Source organism: Oncorhynchus nerka, linkage group LG27 (assembly GCF_034236695.1).
Source record: "Oncorhynchus nerka isolate Pitt River linkage group LG27, Oner_Uvic_2.0, whole genome shotgun sequence".
NCBI lineage: Eukaryota > Metazoa > Chordata > Actinopteri > Salmoniformes > Salmonidae > Oncorhynchus > Oncorhynchus nerka.
The window spans coordinates 23,119,045-23,140,373 of record NC_088422.1 but is presented as its reverse complement, the minus strand read 5'-3'; the positions used below and the strand labels follow the sequence as shown (position 1 = coordinate 23,140,373).

The following is a 21,329-nucleotide window of genomic DNA, read 5'->3' as shown; positions in this document are numbered from 1 at the left end:
TGACAAAAAGGGAGACAGGGAGAATGTTGGAAGCTGATAATACTCATTCATCTTCATAGAATTCTCATTAAGTGAGCAATTAAGTAGAACATTAGACACCAACCAACAGACAGACAGACATGCAGACATACAGACAGAGAGAAAAACAGATGGACAGACATGCAGACATACAGACAGAGAGAAAGACAGACAGGCAAACCAAAAGATAGGTTGCAACCAGATTCTCTACCCTTCTCCCGAAGGCTGCATTTGCACACTCCACACCATGGAATTCAAAGCATTGGACTGGTGTAAGCATTAGTTGGAGGGATTTTCCGCTATTGTTAAATCCATGACTGGGAGTGTGCAAGTGCACCCTGCCAGTGACAGACTCCGCCCCCCTCACCATCTTGCCGATCATCATGACATAGGGGCCCAGGTATTTGTTGACGCCAAAGATGTCGAGCAGCCGGATGTACCAATAGATGATGTTAACGCAGTAGATGACCCGGCCGTAACTCATGAGGGGCGGCTCCTGGAGGCGGAGCACCATGCCCACAGAGAAGATGAGGATGGCCATGAGGTCCGTGATGTTCCAGTACTCCTGAAGCCACACCTTTACCTTCTGCAACAGCTTCCCCGGCTCCGACATCAGAATCTGGGGGAGGTAGACAAGGAGGGAGGGATGGAGGGAGAGAGAGCGGGAGAGAGAGGGAAAGAGAAAGAGAGCCGTGCTGGCCTATAAAAGGTCACTGAAGAATTTGTTCTACATAAATAGGTACAGGTTTGGAACTGATGACGAATGCAAATGTATGTTGTTTTAGGAGGATGACATAGAGTGCAGGGCTCTTAGTTGGATCATTTCATATGGTCACTGGTATTTAGCTCCTGTACTTTATTTGCTCTTGCATTGGAAAATCTGTGTTGATTTACTAGAATGACACACTTCATAACATGCAACCCACCCACCTCTCTAACATGTGTCTGTGTTATAGACCTGCGCATGCTTGACTGTATTGAAATATCCATGAGAAATCCTGGAGTTGTATTGAGAAATCCTGGAGTTGTATTGAGAAATCCTGGAGTTGTATTGAGAAATCCTGGAGTTGAACCATCTCTTTGTATATGTGTGTCCTGCCCTACCTCTCTCATCTTCTCGATGCCATTGGTGAAGATGTAAGCGATGACTATCCACTCCTGCGGTGAGGGCCACAGGTCCATCTTCACCAGCACAATATAGTTGAACAGCATCAGGTACGCCACATAGGCCATCTGGGGACAAACACACAGTGTCAGGGCCTCCCGGAGCATGTGAAGTGTCTTCAGTGCACGCAGAGGGTCTTACAGACGACATAAGGTGTGGGTCATAAGTGGGTCTTAAGTAGTCTTAGAGGGCATTCAAATGGTTTTAGCACAGACAAGTTAGGTACAGGCAAAACAAGTGATAGTTTGTCAAAAAACTAACTGCACAGAATCGCAGCAAAACTTCAGGGTCTCATCAAAATCTAGAGTCGATTCACGTAATGTAGTGACCTCATGAAGCCTGATTTTGAACTAAGCTAGTTTGAATCCCTTTCCCCAGCCTAAAAAATGTACTATTATATATGTCAGAGGTAAAAAGTACAATGCAGTGTGACAAGACTGTGTTCATGTTCATTTTCATGGCTGCTTTGTAGATAAGACAACTACTACAGAAGAGGTAATATCACAGAGGATGGTTTTGAATGCAAAGCAGATCATGATGATTCCCTGACCAAGTATCAAATCAAATCAAACTTTATTTGTCACATGCGCCGATTACAACAAGTGTAGACTTGACCGTGGAATGCTTAAGAACAGTTAAGAAAATATTTACCAAGTAGACTAAAATAAAAAATAATAATAAAAAGTAACATAATAAGAATAAGAATAACGAGGCACCGGTACCGAGTCAGTGTGCAGAGGTACAGGCTAGTTCAGGTAATCTGTACATGTAGGTGGGGGCGAAGTGACTATGCATAGGTAACAAACATACAGCGAGTAGCAGCAGTGTACAAGAGGGAGGGGGGGTCAACGTTAATTGTCCTGTGGCGATTTTATTAATTGTGCAGCAGTCTTATGGCTTGGGGGTAGAAGCTGTTGAGGAGCCTTTTGGTCCTAGACTTGGCTCTCCGGTACCGCTTGCTGTGTGGTAGCAGAGAAAACAGTCTTGGTTGACTGTCTCTTGTCTCTGACACTGGCCTTTCCACTGACACCGCCTATTATATAGGTCCTGGATGGCAGAAAGCTTGCCCCAGTGAGGCTGTTTACCTTCGCTTCCTTGAGCACAGGGACTATGGTGGTCTGCTTGAAACGTAGTTATTACAGACTCAGTCAGAGAGAGGCTGAAAATGTCAGTGAAGGAAGACACATACTGTAACAGTTGGTCCGCGCATGCTTTGAGTACATGTCCTGGTAATCCATCTGGCCCAGCGGCTTTGTGAATGTTGACCTGTTTAAAGGTCATCCAGAACAGCTGGTGCTTTCGTGGGTAAATCAGTGTTGCTTGCCTCAAAGCGAGCATAAAAGGCATTTAGCTCGTCTGTTAGGCTCGCATCACTGGGCAGCTCGCGTCTGGGTTTCCCTTTGTAGTCCATAATAGTTTTCAAGCCCTGCCACATCCGACGAGCGTCAGAGCCGGTGTAGTAGGTTTCAATCTTAATCCTGTATTGATGCTTTGCTTGTTTGATGGTTTGTCTGAGGGCATAGCGGGATTTCTTATAAGTGTCCGGATTAGTCTCCCGCTCCTTGAAAGCAGCAGCTCTAGCCTTTAACTCGATGCGGATGTTGCCTGTAATTCATGGCTTCTGGTTGGGGTATGTACGTACAGTCACTGTGGGGACGACTTCATCGATGCACTTATTGATGAAGCCAATGACTGAGGTGGTGTACTCTTCAATGCCATTGGATGAATCCCGGAACATATTCCAGTCTGTGCTAGCAAAACAGTCCTGTAGTGAAGCATCCGCGTCATCTGACCACTTCCGTATATCTGTTCCTAAAATAAATCCATTCTGTGATAGGGAGGGAGAGAACGGCTTTCCTTTGAGTGTTTTTTATCTCCACGAATAAGAGATGATGCTCCCTATTGGGGAGGGCTTGTGATGTTTTCATTGGACATTGACATAGATACAGATACAGACACAGACACAGACACAGACACAGACACAGATACAGACACAGACACAGACACAGACACTACACACAGACACTGCACACAGACACCGAACACAGACACAGACAATGCACACAGACACAGACACTACACACAGACACTGCACACATACACTGCACTCAGACACAGACACAGACACTGCACACAGATGCTGCACACAGACACATACACTGCACTCAGACATAGACACTACACACAGACACTGCACACAGACAGACACAGACACTTCACACAGACACTGACACATACACTGCACACAGACACTGACACAGACACTGAACACATACACAGGCACAAACATCATACAAAGACACTGCACACAGCCACTGACACAGACACAAACACTGGCACAGACACATACACGGGACACAGACACAGACACAGAAAGAGACAGACTGTCACACACTGCATCTATCTACTGGGTTCTCTGTTAAAAAAACATTCTAATCCCCCCTAAAATGTTATGGTTCTAGGTAGGAACAAGCCCTGACAGCAGACTCACTGTGTGAAACCAGAACTTGACGATGGGGGCGTTGTAAAACTCGTAGATCTTTCGGCCCATGGGGATGAGCCGGTGTCTATTCTGGACCTCCCCCACACCCTTCTTACGAGACGCCTCCGTGCTTACCTTACCCAGCATGGCCTGGTGCATCACACCCAGAGAGACAGAGAGAGAGAGAGATAGGGATGGAGGGAGGGAGAGAGATACAAAAATACAGGAGAGAGGGAGAAAATCATGAAAGAGCATTAGAGCTGTTCATATACATAGTTGCATGAGCAGTAGCAAGCAGAGACAAACTCATTCTGAATGTGTCATGTTAGCGGCATTAAGTGCTGGTGGGGATGATGACACACATGTCGCAGACAAACACTTATGGATTGAGTCTCAGATGACAGTGACGGACAGTAGAGAGAGAGAGATAGAAAAGAAGAGAGATCGAAAGAGAGAGAGAGATAGAAAAGAAGAGAGAAAAGGAGAGAGAGAGAGAGGACAGATAGGAAAAAGAAATATGTCTGAGGTCCATTTCTAGGACTCTAACACAGTTTGCCATCCATAATGGGGGAGTCAAATCCCAGAGGTTATGATCATGGATGCCCAAACTACACCACACAGTTGGGGAGTCAGTGAATGGTATTGTATTGTATTGTATTGCATGTCAAGGGATAAGGGAGAGACACCCTGCAGTGTGAAAATCACACTGCCATGCCTACGTCCTTATTTTAACTGCATATGGACTGGGAGAGTTGGCGATTACAGTGTGTTTTTTGAGGCATCTGAGGCTGACTTGCAATACAATCCCCCCTGGGTGTATTGTAGCCTAGTATATATTTGTATGAATCTGTCTGATTCATATAGTTTGTGTTCTGGGCTGCATTTGAACAATCAGAAACCAGCAGCCCACAATGACAAGCGGAAGAGCTCATGACAGATGTAATCCTTTGAGTGTTTTGGGAAGACTCTCATCAGCATTCTCATAAGCTCCTGATGCCAGTGAGTTTTGGTGCCGGCTGGCTGACTGAATGCAGATGACAATATGTATCGCAATGTCTATGTAGATGGACCGAGTCACCAATTGCCTGTTCTGTATTGAGAGAGAGTGTTCAAACAGTCAGGCAGTGTTTGAAATGGAACCCTACCTCCTATATTGTGCACGATTTTTTGACTTAAGCTCTATGGGCCGTGGTCAAACGTAGTGCACTATACAGGGGATAGGGGTCCATTTCGGACACAGCCACAGAATGTGCATCTGCATAGACCAGGCAGATAGGCAGGCAGGCACAGTTATGTAACCTGAGCAGATGAAGCTGCTGCCATAGATCAGATGAGACACCCTCTGTCAGCAGCATGCGGAGTGATGCGCTGTTGCCAGAGCCACAGGGGAGAGTGAGGGGCAGCAGTCGCATACGATACTGTACCTCTAGTAAGACCTTAACTAGGAAAGAAACAGAACAGAGGAAGAGAGAGATGGGGGAGGGGAGAGATAGAGAGAGTGAAAGAGAAGGGAAAGCGAGAGAGGTGGAAGAGGGACATCCACAAGGAGCCGAGCGAGGCAAACAGACTGAGACGTTACAACTCCACAACCACGTCTTCGCCAACACGACAGGAAACGAGAAGCAGGATGACAGGTAGGTTTTGGGGAGGGGCATTCTTACTACGCCTCCGGTTGGTCAGAATAGGGACAAGGCTTGGATGGGTGTGTAGGGACAATAACAACGGTGTGTGTTTGTTAACTGTGGGCCTATATCGCTGGCTAAGGGTGCATCCGAAATGGCGCCCTGTTTCCTATAGGGAATAATAATAGGCTTCCATTTGAGACACAGCCTGCGTGTGTATAGTCTGAAGGCGGGGCTGAGGTGGGTGTTCTCACCACGGAGTTGTACTGCGTCTCACAGTAGGATCTTACTGTGAACTCCATGTCCTCTTCTTCCTTCTCATTGGCAGGCTTCTCAGGCTCCTCCTCCTTCTCCTGCAGGTAAGTGTCCTGGTCCTGGGGCATATATGACATCTCATCCTTGTTCTTGAACTCCAGACTCAGGATGGACGGAGGCAGCAGCAGGCCCAAGATCACCTGTACAGGAGTGTGGAGTTAAACACCTGCACACAGGCAATACACACAGCAGAGACGCTTCTTCAACAGTTGTCACGTGGCACGGCGTCGGGAGAGCTATGGTCGTAAGGCGTGGGTCCGTTAAAGTGTCAAACATATAGATTTTTTCATTGCTCCCAAAGCAAATGTAATACATACCTGACGTACTGCAGTAAATTCCTCACCTTGCAACTTTCTTTCCTGCAGTCAAATGACAAACTCGCCCTCTAGTGGCCTCACGGGTGGAATGTTATTCATATTTTTCATAATCTCTAAATTAATAAACACGATAAAAAAATGACATGAAAAATCCAGTGTTTCTATGTCAAACGGTTTTTGTATATTTCAGACTTCTGTGATGTGTATAAAGTGTCATATTTGGATGCAAACTCAAAATTGAATACATTCCAACTCTATATCTGACATGGAACAGGTGTCTTGTTTTTTTAAGCCCACAACCATGTGTGTGACATGTATTCTGTTGTTTCAAGGTAGATTTGTTAAAGACTACCAAGAAACACTCTGGGTGACCCTGATTTAGCATCCTGCAGTAAAGGTTTAAAAGTTGCTCAACTGTCTTCTTGAACCAGTGGATCTGTATAAAGAGAGACACACACACACACACACGCACACACACACACACACACACACACACACACACACACACACACACACACACACACACACACACACACACACACACACACACACACACACACACACACACACACACACACACACACTCTGAAATTGCATAATTCTATGTCTGATGTGCAGATAGTTTGGGTACCATGAATTGACTATTTAGCAGTCTGGCTGTATAGCAGTGTTATGGCTTGGGGGTAGAAGCTGCTTTGGAGCCTGTTGGTCCAAGAGCCGATGCTCCGGTACCATTTGCCGGACGGTAGCATAGTGAACAGTCTATGACTTGGGTGGCTGGAGTCTTTGGCAATTTTTTGGGCCCGCCTCTGGTACCACCTGATATAGAGGTCCTAGATGGCAGGGAGCTCGGCCCCAGTGATGTACTGGGCTGTCCGCACCACCCTTTATAGCGCTTTGCGGTCAAGGGTGGTTACTTTACCATACCAAGCAGTGATGCACCCAGTCAAGATGCTCTCGATGGTGCAGCTGTAAAGTTTTGAGGATCTGAGGGCACATGTCGAATATTTTCAGCCTCCTGAGGGGGGAAGAGGCGCTGCCTTGCCCTCGTCACGACTGTGCAGGTGTGTGTGAACCATGTTAGGCCCTTGGGGATGTGGACACCAAGGAGCCTGAAGCTCTCAACCCACTTCACAACAGACCCGTCAATGGCTTAGACCTGGGTAAGCACCTTGATTCCTTAAACATGTCTTACTATGACTGTGATATGCGGTTGTCTTTTATTTTAATTTGATTTATTTAACCTTTATTTAACCAGGTAGGCTAGTTGAGAACACCTTTATTTAACCAGGTAGGCCAGTTGAGAACAAGTTCTCATTTGCAACTGCAACCTGGCCAAGATAAAGCAAAGCAGTGTGACACAGACAACAACACAGAGTTACACATTGAATAAACAATAAACAAGCCAATAACACAATAAACTAATCAATGACACAGTGGAAAAAAGAAAGTCTATATACAGTGTGTGCAAAAGGCATGAGGAGGTAGGCAATAAATAGGCCATAGGAGCAAATAATTACAATTTACCAGATGAACACTGGAGTGATAAATGAGCAGATGATGATGTGCAAGTAGAGATACTGGCAAAAGGACAGAAAAGTAAATAAAATAAAAACAGTATGGGGATGAGGTAGATAGATTGGGTGGGCTATTTACAGATGAACTATGTACAGCTGCAGCGATCGGTTAGCTGCTCAGATAGTTGATGTTTAAAGTTGGTGAGGGAAATAAAAGGCTCCAACTTCAGCGATCTTTGCAATTCCTTCCAGTCACTGACAGCAGAGAACTGGAAGGAAAGGCGGCCAAATGAGGTGTTGGCTTTGGGGATGATTAGTGAGATATACCTGCTGGAACGTGTGCTACGGGTGGGTGTTGTTATCGTGACCGGTGAACTGAGATAAGGCGGAGCTTTACCTAGCATATACTTATAGATGACCTGGAGCCAGTGGGTCTGGCTACGAATATGTAGCGAGGGCCAGCCGACTAGAGCATACAGGTCGCAGTGGTGGGTGGTATAAGGTGATTTGGTAACAAAACAGATGGCACTGTGATAGACTGCATCCAGTTTGCTTTGTAGAGTGTTGGAAGCTATTTAGTAGATGACATCGCCAAAGTCGAGGGTTGGTAGGATAGTCAGTTTTACTAGGGTAAGTTTGGCGGCGTGAGTGAAGGAGGCTTTGTTGCAAAATAGAAAGCCGATTCTAGATTTGATTTTTGATTGGAGATGTTTAATATGTCTTTTATCGATGGTGGTTATGATATCGTTTAGTACCTTGAGCGTGGCTGAGGTGCACCCGTGACCGGCTCAGAAGCCGGATTGCACAGCGGAGAAGGTACGGTGGGATTCGAAATGGTCAGTGATCTGTTTATTAACTTGGCTTTCGAAGACGTTAGGTAGGCAGGGCAGGATGGATATAGGTCTATAACAGTTTGGGTCTAGGGTGTCACCCCCTTTGAAGAGCACCACCGCTAACTAAGCTAGCGTTTCACATCCGTTACACTCACCCCCCTTTTGACCTCCTCCTTTTCCGCAGCAACCAGTGATCCGGGTCAACAGCATCAATGTAACAGTATAACTTTAGACCATCCCCTCGCCCACACCCGGGCGCGAACCAGGGACCCTCTGCACACATCAACAACTGACACCCACGAAGCATCGTTACCCATCGCTCCACAAAAGCTGTGGCCCTTGCAGAGCAAGGGGAACCACTACTTCAAGGTTTCAGAGCATGTGACGTCACCGATTGAAACACTATTTAGCGCGCACCACCGCTAACTAAGCTAGTGTTTCACATCCGTTACACTTGCAACAATGGCGGCGAATAGTTTTAGAAAGAGAGGGTCCAGATTGTCTAGCCCAGCTGATTTGTACGGGTCCAGTCTCTATTAACTACCTTAAGATTAATGCATTAACTGTAAGTCGCTCTGGATAAGAGCGATGATAAAGGACTGAAATGTAAAACTTTAAAATGTTTCAGATGAGTGAAGGAAAGGACATGTAGTGTCAAGGAAGCTGTATAAGGAAGCTGCATCAATGGATATAGACCCAATCCATCTTCTCACCACTTTCTACCTGACTTTCTGTTTCAGACCTGTGGCAGCAGGCCAGTCGTATTCATTAGTGCACACCGTGGAAAAACAGATTTGCAACTAAAGTACGAAAACAAGTGTTTCTCATTGGAAAAGTTTAGGTATTGCCTTCCTGTTTCAGTCCGTTTTCTACCATTTGGTGCCTGGTGAATACAACCCAGACAGAAAGGTGTGTGTGTGGTGGGGCTTTATGGGTCATGATGAGTGCGTGTGTAATGCTATTTGTTGTGCGATCTACTACTCATGGTATACCATCCTGTTTGCTCTCCTTTGGTTTCTGCTCCATTGAATCTGTTTGCCAACCAGTTCTATACTGCACCTGAATTCATCCTCCTTACACTACACAACCACCCACCGGTCTCCAAGCACAGCTACTCATAATAATACATGACTGTGGCCTTTCATGATCTAAGCAGCTGAATGCTATCAAACCATAGCCAACTCACTGGCTAACCTACTTTACTGGGCTGAATAATAGCACAAGCCTTTACAGTGTAATTTTAGGTGCGATGTCGTAAATCAACATTGAAAGCGTTAGGGACGGTCAAGCAATAGCTCAGATATGGGATATCATTAGCCATTATTCCCATCAGGCCTAGCGGGGTAATTGTAGCATCTATTTCAGTATACACTTTCACCTCTCCATCCATCTGTCTGTCTGTCTGTCTGTCTGTCTGTCTGTCTGTCTGTCTGTCTGTCTGTCTGTCTGTCTGTCTGTCTGTCTGTCTGTCTCGCTTTCTCTCTCTCTCTCTCTCTCTCTCTCTCTGTCTCCATCTGTCTGTCTTTCTGTCTCCGTCCGTCCGTCCCTCTCTCTCTCGCTCTCTCTCTCTCGCTCTCTCTCTCTCTCTCTCTTCGTCTGTCTGTCTCTCTTCGTCTATCTGTCTGTCTGCCAGCTGGTCAACTCCATTTAGACAATGCACCGTGTGACCCCTAACCCTCTGACCTTAAGTCCAGAGTTCTTGCGCATGCGCAGCCGTCCCATCCACATGTCGGTGAGCAGCATCTGGCTGCAAGTGTGGGCGATGAAGTCGCGGTGCTTGGCGGCCACAGCCAGCTGAAGGCAGGTGGCGTTACTCCAGTTCTTCAGCTCGTAGGTTAGCAGCTTCATGGCCATCTGCTCATCCTGCTTGTAAGACTGATCCAGCAGCTCAACGGCTAGCTGGCCAAACTCACTGAAACACACATGTAGGATGTCACACAGTGAATGTTTGAGGTGGACTAGGCTACATTGCTACATTGCAGTTGGACATATCAACATAACGTACAGATAAATGCACTGCTACGCACACACACACACACACACACACACACACACACACACACACACACACACACACACACACACACACACACACACACTAGTCAGAGGATTAGGATAAGACTTCAACAGCCAAACTCTGAGGAACAAACATACCAATATGGTCTGTACTTGACAGAAAGAGAGGTGTCAGGGCTTTGAAGAGAATGTGTGTGTGTGTGTGTGTGTGTGTGTGTGTGTGTGTGTGTGTGTGTGTGTGTGTGTGTGTGTGTGTGTGTGTGTGTGTGCGCCACCTGGCAGTTCTTCCCTCTAATCAACTTCCAACATTTTCATTACAGTATTTTTACTTGAGCAAGAACACACGAAGAACTAACACGAAGGTCCATCCCACACACATACCATTAATTAAACTATGTGTGTCATTGGCTAGAGTACCCTATATGTGTTATCATTAGCTCTATAAATGTACGGCAGTCCTATGAGATGTGTGTGTTATCTAAAGCAGGTCAGGCTGAGAGGAGGAGTGTGGATGCCGCTCCAGTCCAGACTCCCAGCTCAACTCCACATTAATCATTTAGAAGAAAACTTTCCTTGAAATAGGTGGCGCTCAGCCTAGAAAATAGACTCTGACCACTTGGTTAGCATCTATCTCAGCATGCTGAGAAGGTGTGTGCGAGGGGTTAATTTGAGGGTATGCACACGTGTGGCAAACTCTACAAATGCTTACATGTTTGTGATTGCTTGTCTAACTCTGTGTGAGTATCTGTGTTTGTTTTGAACTCTATGCGTGCCTGTCTTGTGGTCTATAGTACCTGGAGTTATGGTTGAGCTCCTGTGAGATGTCGTCCACCATGTCGTTCTCGGAGGCCTCGTGGGCCATGGCCTTACACAGCTTACAAGCCACCAGGGCTTTAGCCATGGCCTCCTCCCCGTGCTGCCAGAAGAACAGTGCCATCTTCTGTCTCTTCATCAGCACGGCCCACACCATCAACTCATGGAAGGGGAAGTGGAAGTGGTTTATCTCAGGGTCGTCCAGGTCAATGTCCACCTCCTCCTCCCGCTTCCGTGTAGTCTTCTGACGACCCCTTCGGATCGGCATGTCATCCTTACGCATGGCACACAGGATGAGAGCAGAGAAATGGATTCATGGGTTTTTGAATGTGATGCTCAGCCTTGGCACATTGAGGGAGAGAGATGGACATTAAGAGAGAATGTGATCAAGTAATATTATTCACACTGGCTATGGTCTTGGAGAGATGGATGTAGTACCATGGCCATGTATTGATAAAGGCCTATTGGTTTACACTCATGTCAGAGTGAAGGTGGAAAGTACTGACAATTGAGAACTGAGAAAGGCCTTGGTGTTTTATGTCTGTCTGCTTAGGATATTCTGACATTTATTCCAATATTTATTCTGATATTTCCCTACTACTTCCATATCTCATTAAACAGGTGAGACTTCAGCTGAGTCAAGATTAATTAATTTTCGATTTTTGGATAAAGGAGTGAATTTAACTGATCTCAGCTAAACTGTGTGAAAATGAGGAAGATTAGTTTAGATTGAATAATATATTCAATTTTGATTTGCTCACAGATTGCCTTAAGTATCCCCATCGACTAAAGACTTCTACTTAGAGATCTCCATGGTAATGGTATCACCATGGTAATGCCTGCTTCACTGACAAACACACAAACATGCAAGGTATCAGAATGCTGTATAAGAAATAATAACACAAGTCACACAAAGTATTTACATTGTCATAAACCCTGTACACAGACAAGATGTCATATCGGGGCATTCTGTTATTCTAACCAGGGGAAAACACCAAACTGTAAAACCTGGACGTAACTAGCCAAGTCACCTGTGATTACAAGTCAGTATTCGATGTCCAGCTATGTCTGAGGACGTCGGGAGATGACGTGGAAACTGTTCACTTGGGGCAACAATGAGCTCTGTTACCTTCATGTAGGTTTTAGTTTTCCTAGGGCGTTGTGGACCGGGATGGCGGATGGTTGCAAGTTCGAATCCAGCGATAGAAAGTTGTTTTTGATACTTTTGTTTTAAGCCTATCCCAAACCTTAACCCTTACCTTAACCATTCAGAGTTAATGCCTAACCTTAACCATTCACAGTTAATGCCTAACCTTAAGAATTTGGAGTTAATGCCTGAACTTAACCCTAACCTTAAAAATTCAGAGTTATTGCCTAAAATTAACCTTAAACACTCTGAAATATAACGTTTGGAACAATTTAGAAATGTTACGTTTGAGGAACATGGAACAACGTCTAATTCTGATGCGAGACTGTGAGAGCTGTTCACCTGATTTAGAATTTCTCACAATCAAATGTCGACCGCATTATCTACCAAGGGAATTCTCTTCGATTATAATCACATATATTGCCCCCAAGCAGACACATCGATGGCTCTGAACAAACTTTATTTGACTCTTTGCAAACTGGAATCCACACATCCTGAGGCTGCATTCATTGTAGCTGGGGATTTTAACAAGGCTAATCTGAAAACAAGACTCCCTAAATTGTATCAGCATATCGATTGCGCAACCAGTGCTGGTAAAACCTTGGATCATTGCTATTCTAACTTCCGCGATGCATATAACGCCCTCCCCCGCCCTCCTTTCGGGAAAAGCTGACCACGACTCCATTTTGTTGCTCCCTGCCTACAGACAGAAGCTAAAACAAGAAGCTCCCACGCTGAGGTCTGTTCAACGCTGGTCCGACCAATCTGATTCCACGCTCCAAGACTGCTTCCATCACGTGGACTGGGATATGTTTCGTATTGCGTCAAACAACAACATTGACGAATACGCTGATCCGGTGAGCGAGTTCATTAGAACTTGCGTTGAAGATGCCGTTCCCATAGCAACGATTAAAACATTCCCAAACCAGAAACCGTGGATTGATGGCAGCATTCGTGTGAAACTGAAAGCGCAAACCACTGCTTTTAATCAGGGCAAGGTGACCGGAAACATGACCGAATACAAACAGTGTAACTATTCCCTCCGCAAGGCAATCAAACAAGCTAAGCGTCAGTATAGAGACAAAGTAGAATCGCAATTCAACGGCTCAGACACAAGAGGTATGTGGCAGGGTCTACAGTCAATCACGGATTACAAAAAGAAAACCAGCCCAGTCACGGACCAGGATGCCTTGCTCCCAGGCAGACTAAATCACTTTTTTGCCCGCTTTGAGGACAATACAGTGCCACTGACACGGCCCGCAACCAAAACATGCGGACTCTCCTTCACTGCAGCCGGGGTGAGTAAAACATTTATACGTGTTAACCCTCGCAAGGCTGCAGGCCCAGACGGCATCCCCAGCCGCGCCCTCCAGCTGGCTGGTGTGTTTACGGACATATTCAATCAATCCTTATCCCAGTCTGCTGTTCCCACATGCTTCAAGAGGGCCACCATTGTTCCTGTTCCCAAGAAAGCTAAGGTAACTGAGCTAAACGACTACCGTCATCATGAAGTGCATTGAGAGACTAGTCAAGGACCATATCACCTCCACCCTACCTGACACCCTAGACCCACTCCAATTTGCTTACCGCCCAAATAGGTCCACAGACGATGCAATCTCAACCACACTGCACACTGCCCTAACCCATCTGGACAAGAGGAATACCTATGTGAGAATGCTGTTCATCGACTACAGCTCAGCATTGAACACCATAGTACCCTCCAAGCTCGTCATCAAGCTGGAGACCCTGGGTCTCGACCCCGCCCTGTGCAACTGGGTACTGGACTTCCTGACGGGCCGCCCCCAGGTGGTGAGGGTAGGTAACAACATCTCCACCCCGCTGATCCTCTCCTCAACACTGGGGCCCCACAAGGGTGCGTTCTGAGCCCTCTCCTGTACTCCCTGTTCACCCACGACTGCGTGGCCACGCACGCCTCCAACTCAATCATCAAGTTTGCGGACGACACAACAGTGGTAGGCTTGATTACCAACAACGACGAGACGGCCTACAGGGAGGAGGTGAGGGCCCTCGGAGTGTGGTGTCAGGAAAATAACCTCACACTCAATGTCAACAAAACCAAGGAGATGATTGTGGACTTCAGGAAACAGCAGAGGGAACACCCCCCTATCCACATCGATGGAACAGTAGTGGAGAGGGTAGTAAGTTTTAAGTTCCTCGGCGTACACATCACAGACAAACTGAATTGGTCCACCCACACAGACAGCATCGTGAAGAAGGCACAGCAGCGCCTCTTCAACCTCAGGAGGCTGAAGAAATTCGGCTTGTCACCAAAAGCACTCACAAACTTCTACAGATGCACAATCGAGAGCATCCTGGCGGGCTGTATCACCGCCTGGTACGGCAACTGCTCCGCCCACAACCGTAAGGCTCTCCAGAGGGTAGTGAGGTCTGCACAACGCATCACCGGGGGCAAACTACCTGCCCTCCAGGACACCTACACCACCCGATGTCACAGGAAGGCCATAAAGATCATCAAGGACAACAACCACCCGAGCCACTGCCTGTTCACCCCGCTATCATCCAGAAGGCGAGATCAGTACAGGTGCATCAAAGCTGGGACCGAGAGACTGAAAAACAGCTTCTATCTCAAGGCCATCAGACTGTTAAACAGCCACCACTAACATTGAGTGGCTGCTGCCAACACACTGACTCAACTCCAGCCACTTTAATAATGGGAATTGATGGGAATTGATGTAAAATATATCACTAGCCACTTTAAACAATGCTACTTAATATAATGTTTACATACCCTAGATTATTTATCTCATATGTATACGTATATACTGTACTCTATATCATCTACTGCATCTTTATGTAATACATGTATCACTAGCCACTTTAAACTATGCCACTTTGTTTACATACTCATCTCATATGTATATACTGTACTCGATACCATCTACTGCATCTTGCCTATGCCGCTCTGTACCATCACTCATTCATATATCTTTATGTACATATTCTTTATCCCTTTACACTTGTGTGTATAAGGTAGTAGTTTTGGAATTGTTAGCTAGATTACTCGTTGGTTATTACTGCATTGTCGGAACTAGAAGCACAAGCATTTCGCTACATTCGCATTAACATCTGCTAACCATGTTTATGTGACAAATACAATTTGATTTGATTTGACATAGTAATTGTAAATCTGTCTCCAACCATTTAGTTTGATATGTTACGTTTTGTATGGTATGTATTAATTTGTGTATGTCCATCATCCATTTTGTATATTTTACGAAATGCAATTCATGTTACAATTTTGCAATATGTATGATATGTTCTGAATTCCAATTTGTTGTGCCTAACATTAGCTAGGTTGCTAGGTGGTTAATGCTAACATTAGCTAAGTGGCTAACGTTAGCTAGGCTAGGGGTTAGGGTTAAGGGTTAAGGTTATGAGTTAGGTTAAAGAGATAGGGTTAGGGTTATAGGGGAAGGTTTAGCTAAAATGCTAATGTTGTCTGTGATGAGATTCAAACTTGCAACATTTGGGTTGCTAGACATTTGTGTTATACGCCCACCCATCCACCCTGACCAACCACCCTCCTTTCGGTTTATGTAACCACACCAAGCGTAACATATCATACACTAATTACACTAATACACTAATTTGAGTGTCCTGGATTTACTTTTACTATGTTACATCTAGTCTATGAGACCAGGCTGAACTGTAAATGAATCATAACGACACTGTGACCCGGAACTCACCTCCATCCCCAGCAGTTTCAGGGCTTTGGGCTGGAAAGGTAACAAAAACATGGTTATAGAGAAATCAACACCCTCAAGGGAAATGTTTCACATTTAAAATATGCACACACATAAAGTGACACAAAAGGAACAAATGTACACACACTCAATAAGCCAGATGTTCAAATACAGAAATATATGCATTAACTAAATAATACAGCTGTCCTGTTCCAGATCAACAGTAACCTGTTGTAAACCAGACAGTAACCTGTTCTCGATTAACAGTAACCTGTTCCAGATCACCAGTAACCTGTTCTAGATTAACAGTAACCTGTTCCAGATCAACAGTAACCTGTTGTAAACCAGACAGTAACCTGTTCTAGATTAACAGTAACCTGTTCCAGATCACCAGTAACCTGTTCCAGATCACCAGTAACCTGTTCCAGATCACCAGTAACCTGTTCCAGATCACCAGTAACCTGTTCCAGAACACCAGTAACCTGTTCTAGATTAACAGTAACCTGTTCCAGATCAACAGTAACCTGTTGTAAACCAGACAGTAACCTGTTCTAGATTAACAGTGACCTGTTCCAGATCACCAGTAACCTGTTGTAAACCAGACAGTAACCTGTTGTAAACCAGACAGTAACCTGTTCCAGATCACCAGTAACCTGTTGTAAACCAGACAGTAACCTGTTCTAGATTAACAGTAACCTGTTCCAGATCAACAGTAACCTGTTGTAAACCAGACAGTAACCTGTTCTAGATTAACAGTAACCTGTTCCAGATCACCAGTAACCTGTTGTAAACCAGACAGTAACCTGTTCTAGATTAACAGTAACCTGTTCTAGATTAACAGTAACCTGTTGTAAACCAGACAGTAACCTGTTCTAGATTAACAGTAACCTGTTCCAGATCACCAGTAACATGTTGTAAACCAGACAGTAACCTGTTCTAGATTAACAGTAACCTGTTCTAGATTAACAGTAACCTGTTGTAAACCAGACAGTAACCTGTTCTAGATCACCAGTAACCTGTTGTAAACCAGACAGTAACCTGTTCTAGATTAACAGTAACCTGTTCCAGATCACCAGTAACCTGTTGTAAACCAGACAGTAACCTGTTCTAGATTAACAGTAACCTGTTCCAGATCACCAGTAACCTGTTGTAAACCAGACAGTAACCTGTTCTAGATTAACAGTAACATGTTCTAGATTAACAGTAACCTGTTCTAGATTAACAGTAACCTGTTCTAGATTAACAGTAACCTGTTGTAAACCAGACAGTAACCTGTTCTAGATCACCAGTAACCTGTTGTAAACCAGACAGTAACCTGTTCCAGATCACCAGTAACCTGTTGTAAACCAGACAGTAACCTGTTCTAGATTAACAGTAACCTGTTCCAGATCACCAGTAACCTGTTGTAAACCAGACAGTAACCTGTTCTAGATTAACAGTAACCTGTTCCAGATCACCAGTAACCTGTTGTAAACCAGACAGTAACCTGTTCTAGATTAACAGTAACCTGTTCCAGATCAACAGTAACCTGTTGTAAACCAGACAGTAACATGTTCTAGATTAACAGTAACCTGTTCCAGATCACCAGTAACCTGTTGTAAACCAGACAGTAACCTGTTCTAGATTAACAGTAACCTGTTCTAGATCACCAGTGACCTGTTGTAAACCAGACAGTAACCTGTTGTAGACCAGAGAGTAACCTGTTCCAGATCACCAGTAACCTGTTGTAAACCAGACAGTAACCTGTTCTAGATTAACAGTAACCTGTTCCAGATCACCAGTAACCTGTTCTAGATTAACAGTAACCTGTTCTAGATTAACAGTAACCTGTTCCAGATCACCAGTAACCTGTTGTAAACCAGACAGTAACCTGTTCCAGATCAACAGTAACCTGTTCTAGATTAACAGTAACCTGTTGTAAACCAGACAGTAACCTGTTCTAGATTAACAGTAACCTGTTGTAGACCAGAGAGTAACCTGTTCCAGATCACCAGTAACTTGTTCTAGATTAACAGTAACCTGTTGTAGACCAGAGAGTAACCTGTTCCAGATCACCATTAACCTGTTCTAGATTAACAGTAACCTGTTCCAGATCAACAGTAACCTGTTGTAAACCAGACAGTAACCTGTTCTAGATTAACAGTAACCTGTTCCAGATCACCAGTAACCTGTTCTAGATTAACAGTAACCTGTTCTAGATTAACAGTAACCTGTTCCAGATCACCAGTAACCTGTTGTAAACCAGACAGTAACCTGTTCCAGATCAACAGTAACCTGTTCTAGATTAACAGTAACCTGTTGTAAACCAGACAGTAACCTGTTCTAGATTAACAGTAACCTGTTGTAGACCAGAGAGTAACCTGTTCCAGATCACCAGTAACTTGTTCTAGATTAACAGTAACCTGTTGTAGACCAGAGAGTAACCTGTTCCAGATCACCATTAACCTGTTCTAGATTAACAGTAACCTGTTCCAGATCAACAGTAACCTGTTGTAAACCAGACAGTAACCTGTTCTAGATTAACAGTAACCTGTTCCAGATCACCAGTAACCTGTTGTAAACCAGACAGTAACCTGTTCCAGATCAACAGTAACCTGTTCTAGATTAACAGTAACCTGTTGTAAACCAGACAGTAACCTGTTCTAGATTAACAGTAACCTGTTGTAGACCAGAGAGTAACCTGTTCCAGATCACCATTAACCTGTTCTAGATTAACAGTAACCTGTTCCAGATCAACAGTAACCTGTTGTAAACCAGACAGTAACCTGTTGTAGACCAGACAGTAACCTGTTCTAGATCACCAGTAACCTGTTGTAAACCAGACAGTAACCTGTTGTAGACCAGAGAGTAACCTGTTCTAGATTAACAGTAACCTGTTCTAGATTAACAGTAACCTGTTGTAAACCAGACAGTAACCTGTTGTAGACCAGAGAGTAACCTGTGCTAGATTAACAGTAACCTGTTCTAGATTAACAGTAACCTGTTCTAGACCAGACGGTAACCTGTTCTAGACCAGACAGTAACCTGTTCTAGACCAGACAGTAACCTGTTCTAGATTAACAGTAACCTGTTCTAGACCAGACAGTAACCTGTTCCAGATTAACAGTAACCTGTTCTAGATTAACAGTAACCTGTTGTAGACCAGACAGTAACCTGTTCTAGATTAACAGTAACTTGTTCTAGACCAGACAGTAACCTGTTCTAGATTAACAATAACTTGTTCTAGACCAGACAGTAACCTGTTCTAGATTAACAATAACTTGTTCTAGACCAGACAGTAACCTGTTCTAAATGAACAGTAACCTGTTCCAGATTAACAGTAACTTGTTCTAGACCAGACAGTAACCTGTTCTAGATGAACAGTAACCTGTTCTAGATTAACTGTATCCTGTTGTAGACCAGACAGTAACCTGTTCTAAATGAACAGTAACCTGTTCCATATTAACAGTAACTTGTTCTAGACCAGACAGTAACCTGTTCTAGATTAACAGTAACCTGTTCTAGATTAACAGTAACCTGTTGTAGACCAGACAGTAACCTGTTCTAGATTAACAGTAACTTGTTCTAGACCAGACAGTAACCTGTTCTAGATTAACAGTAACTTGTTCTAGACCAGACAGTAACCTGTTCCAGATAGATTTGAACCATTAACCTAGATTAACAGTTGACTTTAGATATACTGAACAAAAATATAAACGCAACAAGCAGCAATTTCAAAGATTGTACTGAGTTACAGTTTAAGTAATTTTTTTATGGCCCTAATTTATGGATTTCACATGACTGAGCAGGGGTGCAACCATGGGTGGGCCTTGGATGGCATCCACTGGGGAGCCAGGCCCAGCCAATCCAAATGAGTTTGTCGCCACAAAATGGCTTCATTACAGACAGAAATACTCCTCAGTGCACCCCCCTTCAGACGATCCCAAAGGTGAAGAATCCAGATGTGGAGGTCCTGGGCTGGCGTGGTTACACGTGGTCTGTAGTTGTAAGGCCAGTTGGACGTACTTCCAATTTCTCTAAAACAATATTGTAAGCAGCTAATGGTAGAGAAATTAACATTGCCTTAAAACTTGAGACATCTGTGGAATGGTGTTATATAACTAAACTGCACATTTTTTAAATACCTTTAATTGTCCCCAGCACAAGGTGCACCTGTGTAATGATCATAATGTTTAATCAGTTTCTTGATATGCCACACCTGTTAGGTGAAAGGACTATCTTGGCAAAGGAGAAATGCTCACTAACAGGGATGTAAACACATGTGTACACAATATTTGAGAAAAAATCTGCTTTTTGTACATACATTTTGGGGATTTTTTAAATTTCAGCTCATGAAACATGGGACCAACATTTACATGTTGCATTTCTATTTTTCTTCAGTGAAGTAACCTGTTACCGTAACCTGCTCTCTTTCATCGGTGTGTGTTTGTGTGTGAGGGCAAGGCTGGCTAAGTGGAGTTCCATGCAGCGGAAGGCCCTCTAAGGCGTATTAAAGCAGGCCGTGTATGAATTATGTATTCATCAGCCATCATGTGATCTACTTCCCCAACTGCTGGTAAAATAACTCAGGCCTCCTGTGGGGATGTTGATATCTGCATCTATTTCAAGGCTGTGTTCCTACCACTGTGTGTGTCTGTGTGTGTCTGTGTTTGTGTGTGTGCGTGCCAGCTTTCCCACTGCTGTTTTATCTAACATGAGACTGTCAGTGTGCCCAAATCTTTTCAAAACAGATCAAAGATAAGCTAGATGGCTACCTCTTCTTCTTGCATCCTCTGCCTCTCTTTTTCTATCCTTCACTTTTGCCATCTGTTTTTAGTCTATCGCACACACACACACACACACACACACACACACACACACACACACACACACACACACACACACACACACACACACACACACACACACACACACACACACTGCTGGAATAGTCATTGCTCTACACCAGGGCTCTCCAACCCTATTCCTGGAGAGCTACCCTTCTGTACGTTTTTGCTCTAACCCCAGATTTAACTGACCTGATTCAGTTTATCAACCAGCTAATTATGTGAATCAGGTGCGCTAGACTTGGGTCGGAGTGAAAACCTATAGACGGTAGCTCTCCAGGAACAGGGTAGGAGTGAAAACCTATAGGACGGTAGCTCTCCAGGAACATGGTCGGAGTGAAAACCTATAGACGGTAGCTCTCCAGGAACAGGGTCGGAGTGAAAACCTATAGGACGGTAGCTCTCCAGGAACAGGGTCGGAGTGAAAACCTATAGACGGTATCTCTCCAGGAACAGGGTCGGAGTAAAAACCTATAGGATGGTAGCTCTCCAGGAACAGGGTAGGAGTGAAAACCTATAGGACGGTAGCTCTC

General features: G+C 44.5%; 1 protein-coding gene across 1 annotated transcript in view; it reads right to left on the bottom strand.

Annotated features, from left to right (window-relative positions):
- The window catches only part of LOC115111379 (transient receptor potential cation channel subfamily M member 3-like), a 106,709-nt gene that overhangs the window by 9,121 nt on the left and 76,259 nt on the right, over positions 1-21,329 (bottom strand). The window contains exons 15-21 of the mRNA XM_065011136.1: positions 15,974-16,003; positions 11,080-11,372; positions 9,953-10,181; positions 5,542-5,742; positions 3,675-3,815; positions 1,123-1,251; positions 386-637 (exon numbers count right to left, since the gene is read on the bottom strand). Coding sequence (XP_064867208.1) covers positions 386-637; positions 1,123-1,251; positions 3,675-3,815; positions 5,542-5,742; positions 9,953-10,181; positions 11,080-11,372; positions 15,974-16,003 — 1,275 coding nt within the window. The remainder of the gene's footprint in view (positions 1-385; positions 638-1,122; positions 1,252-3,674; positions 3,816-5,541; positions 5,743-9,952; positions 10,182-11,079; positions 11,373-15,973; positions 16,004-21,329) is intronic.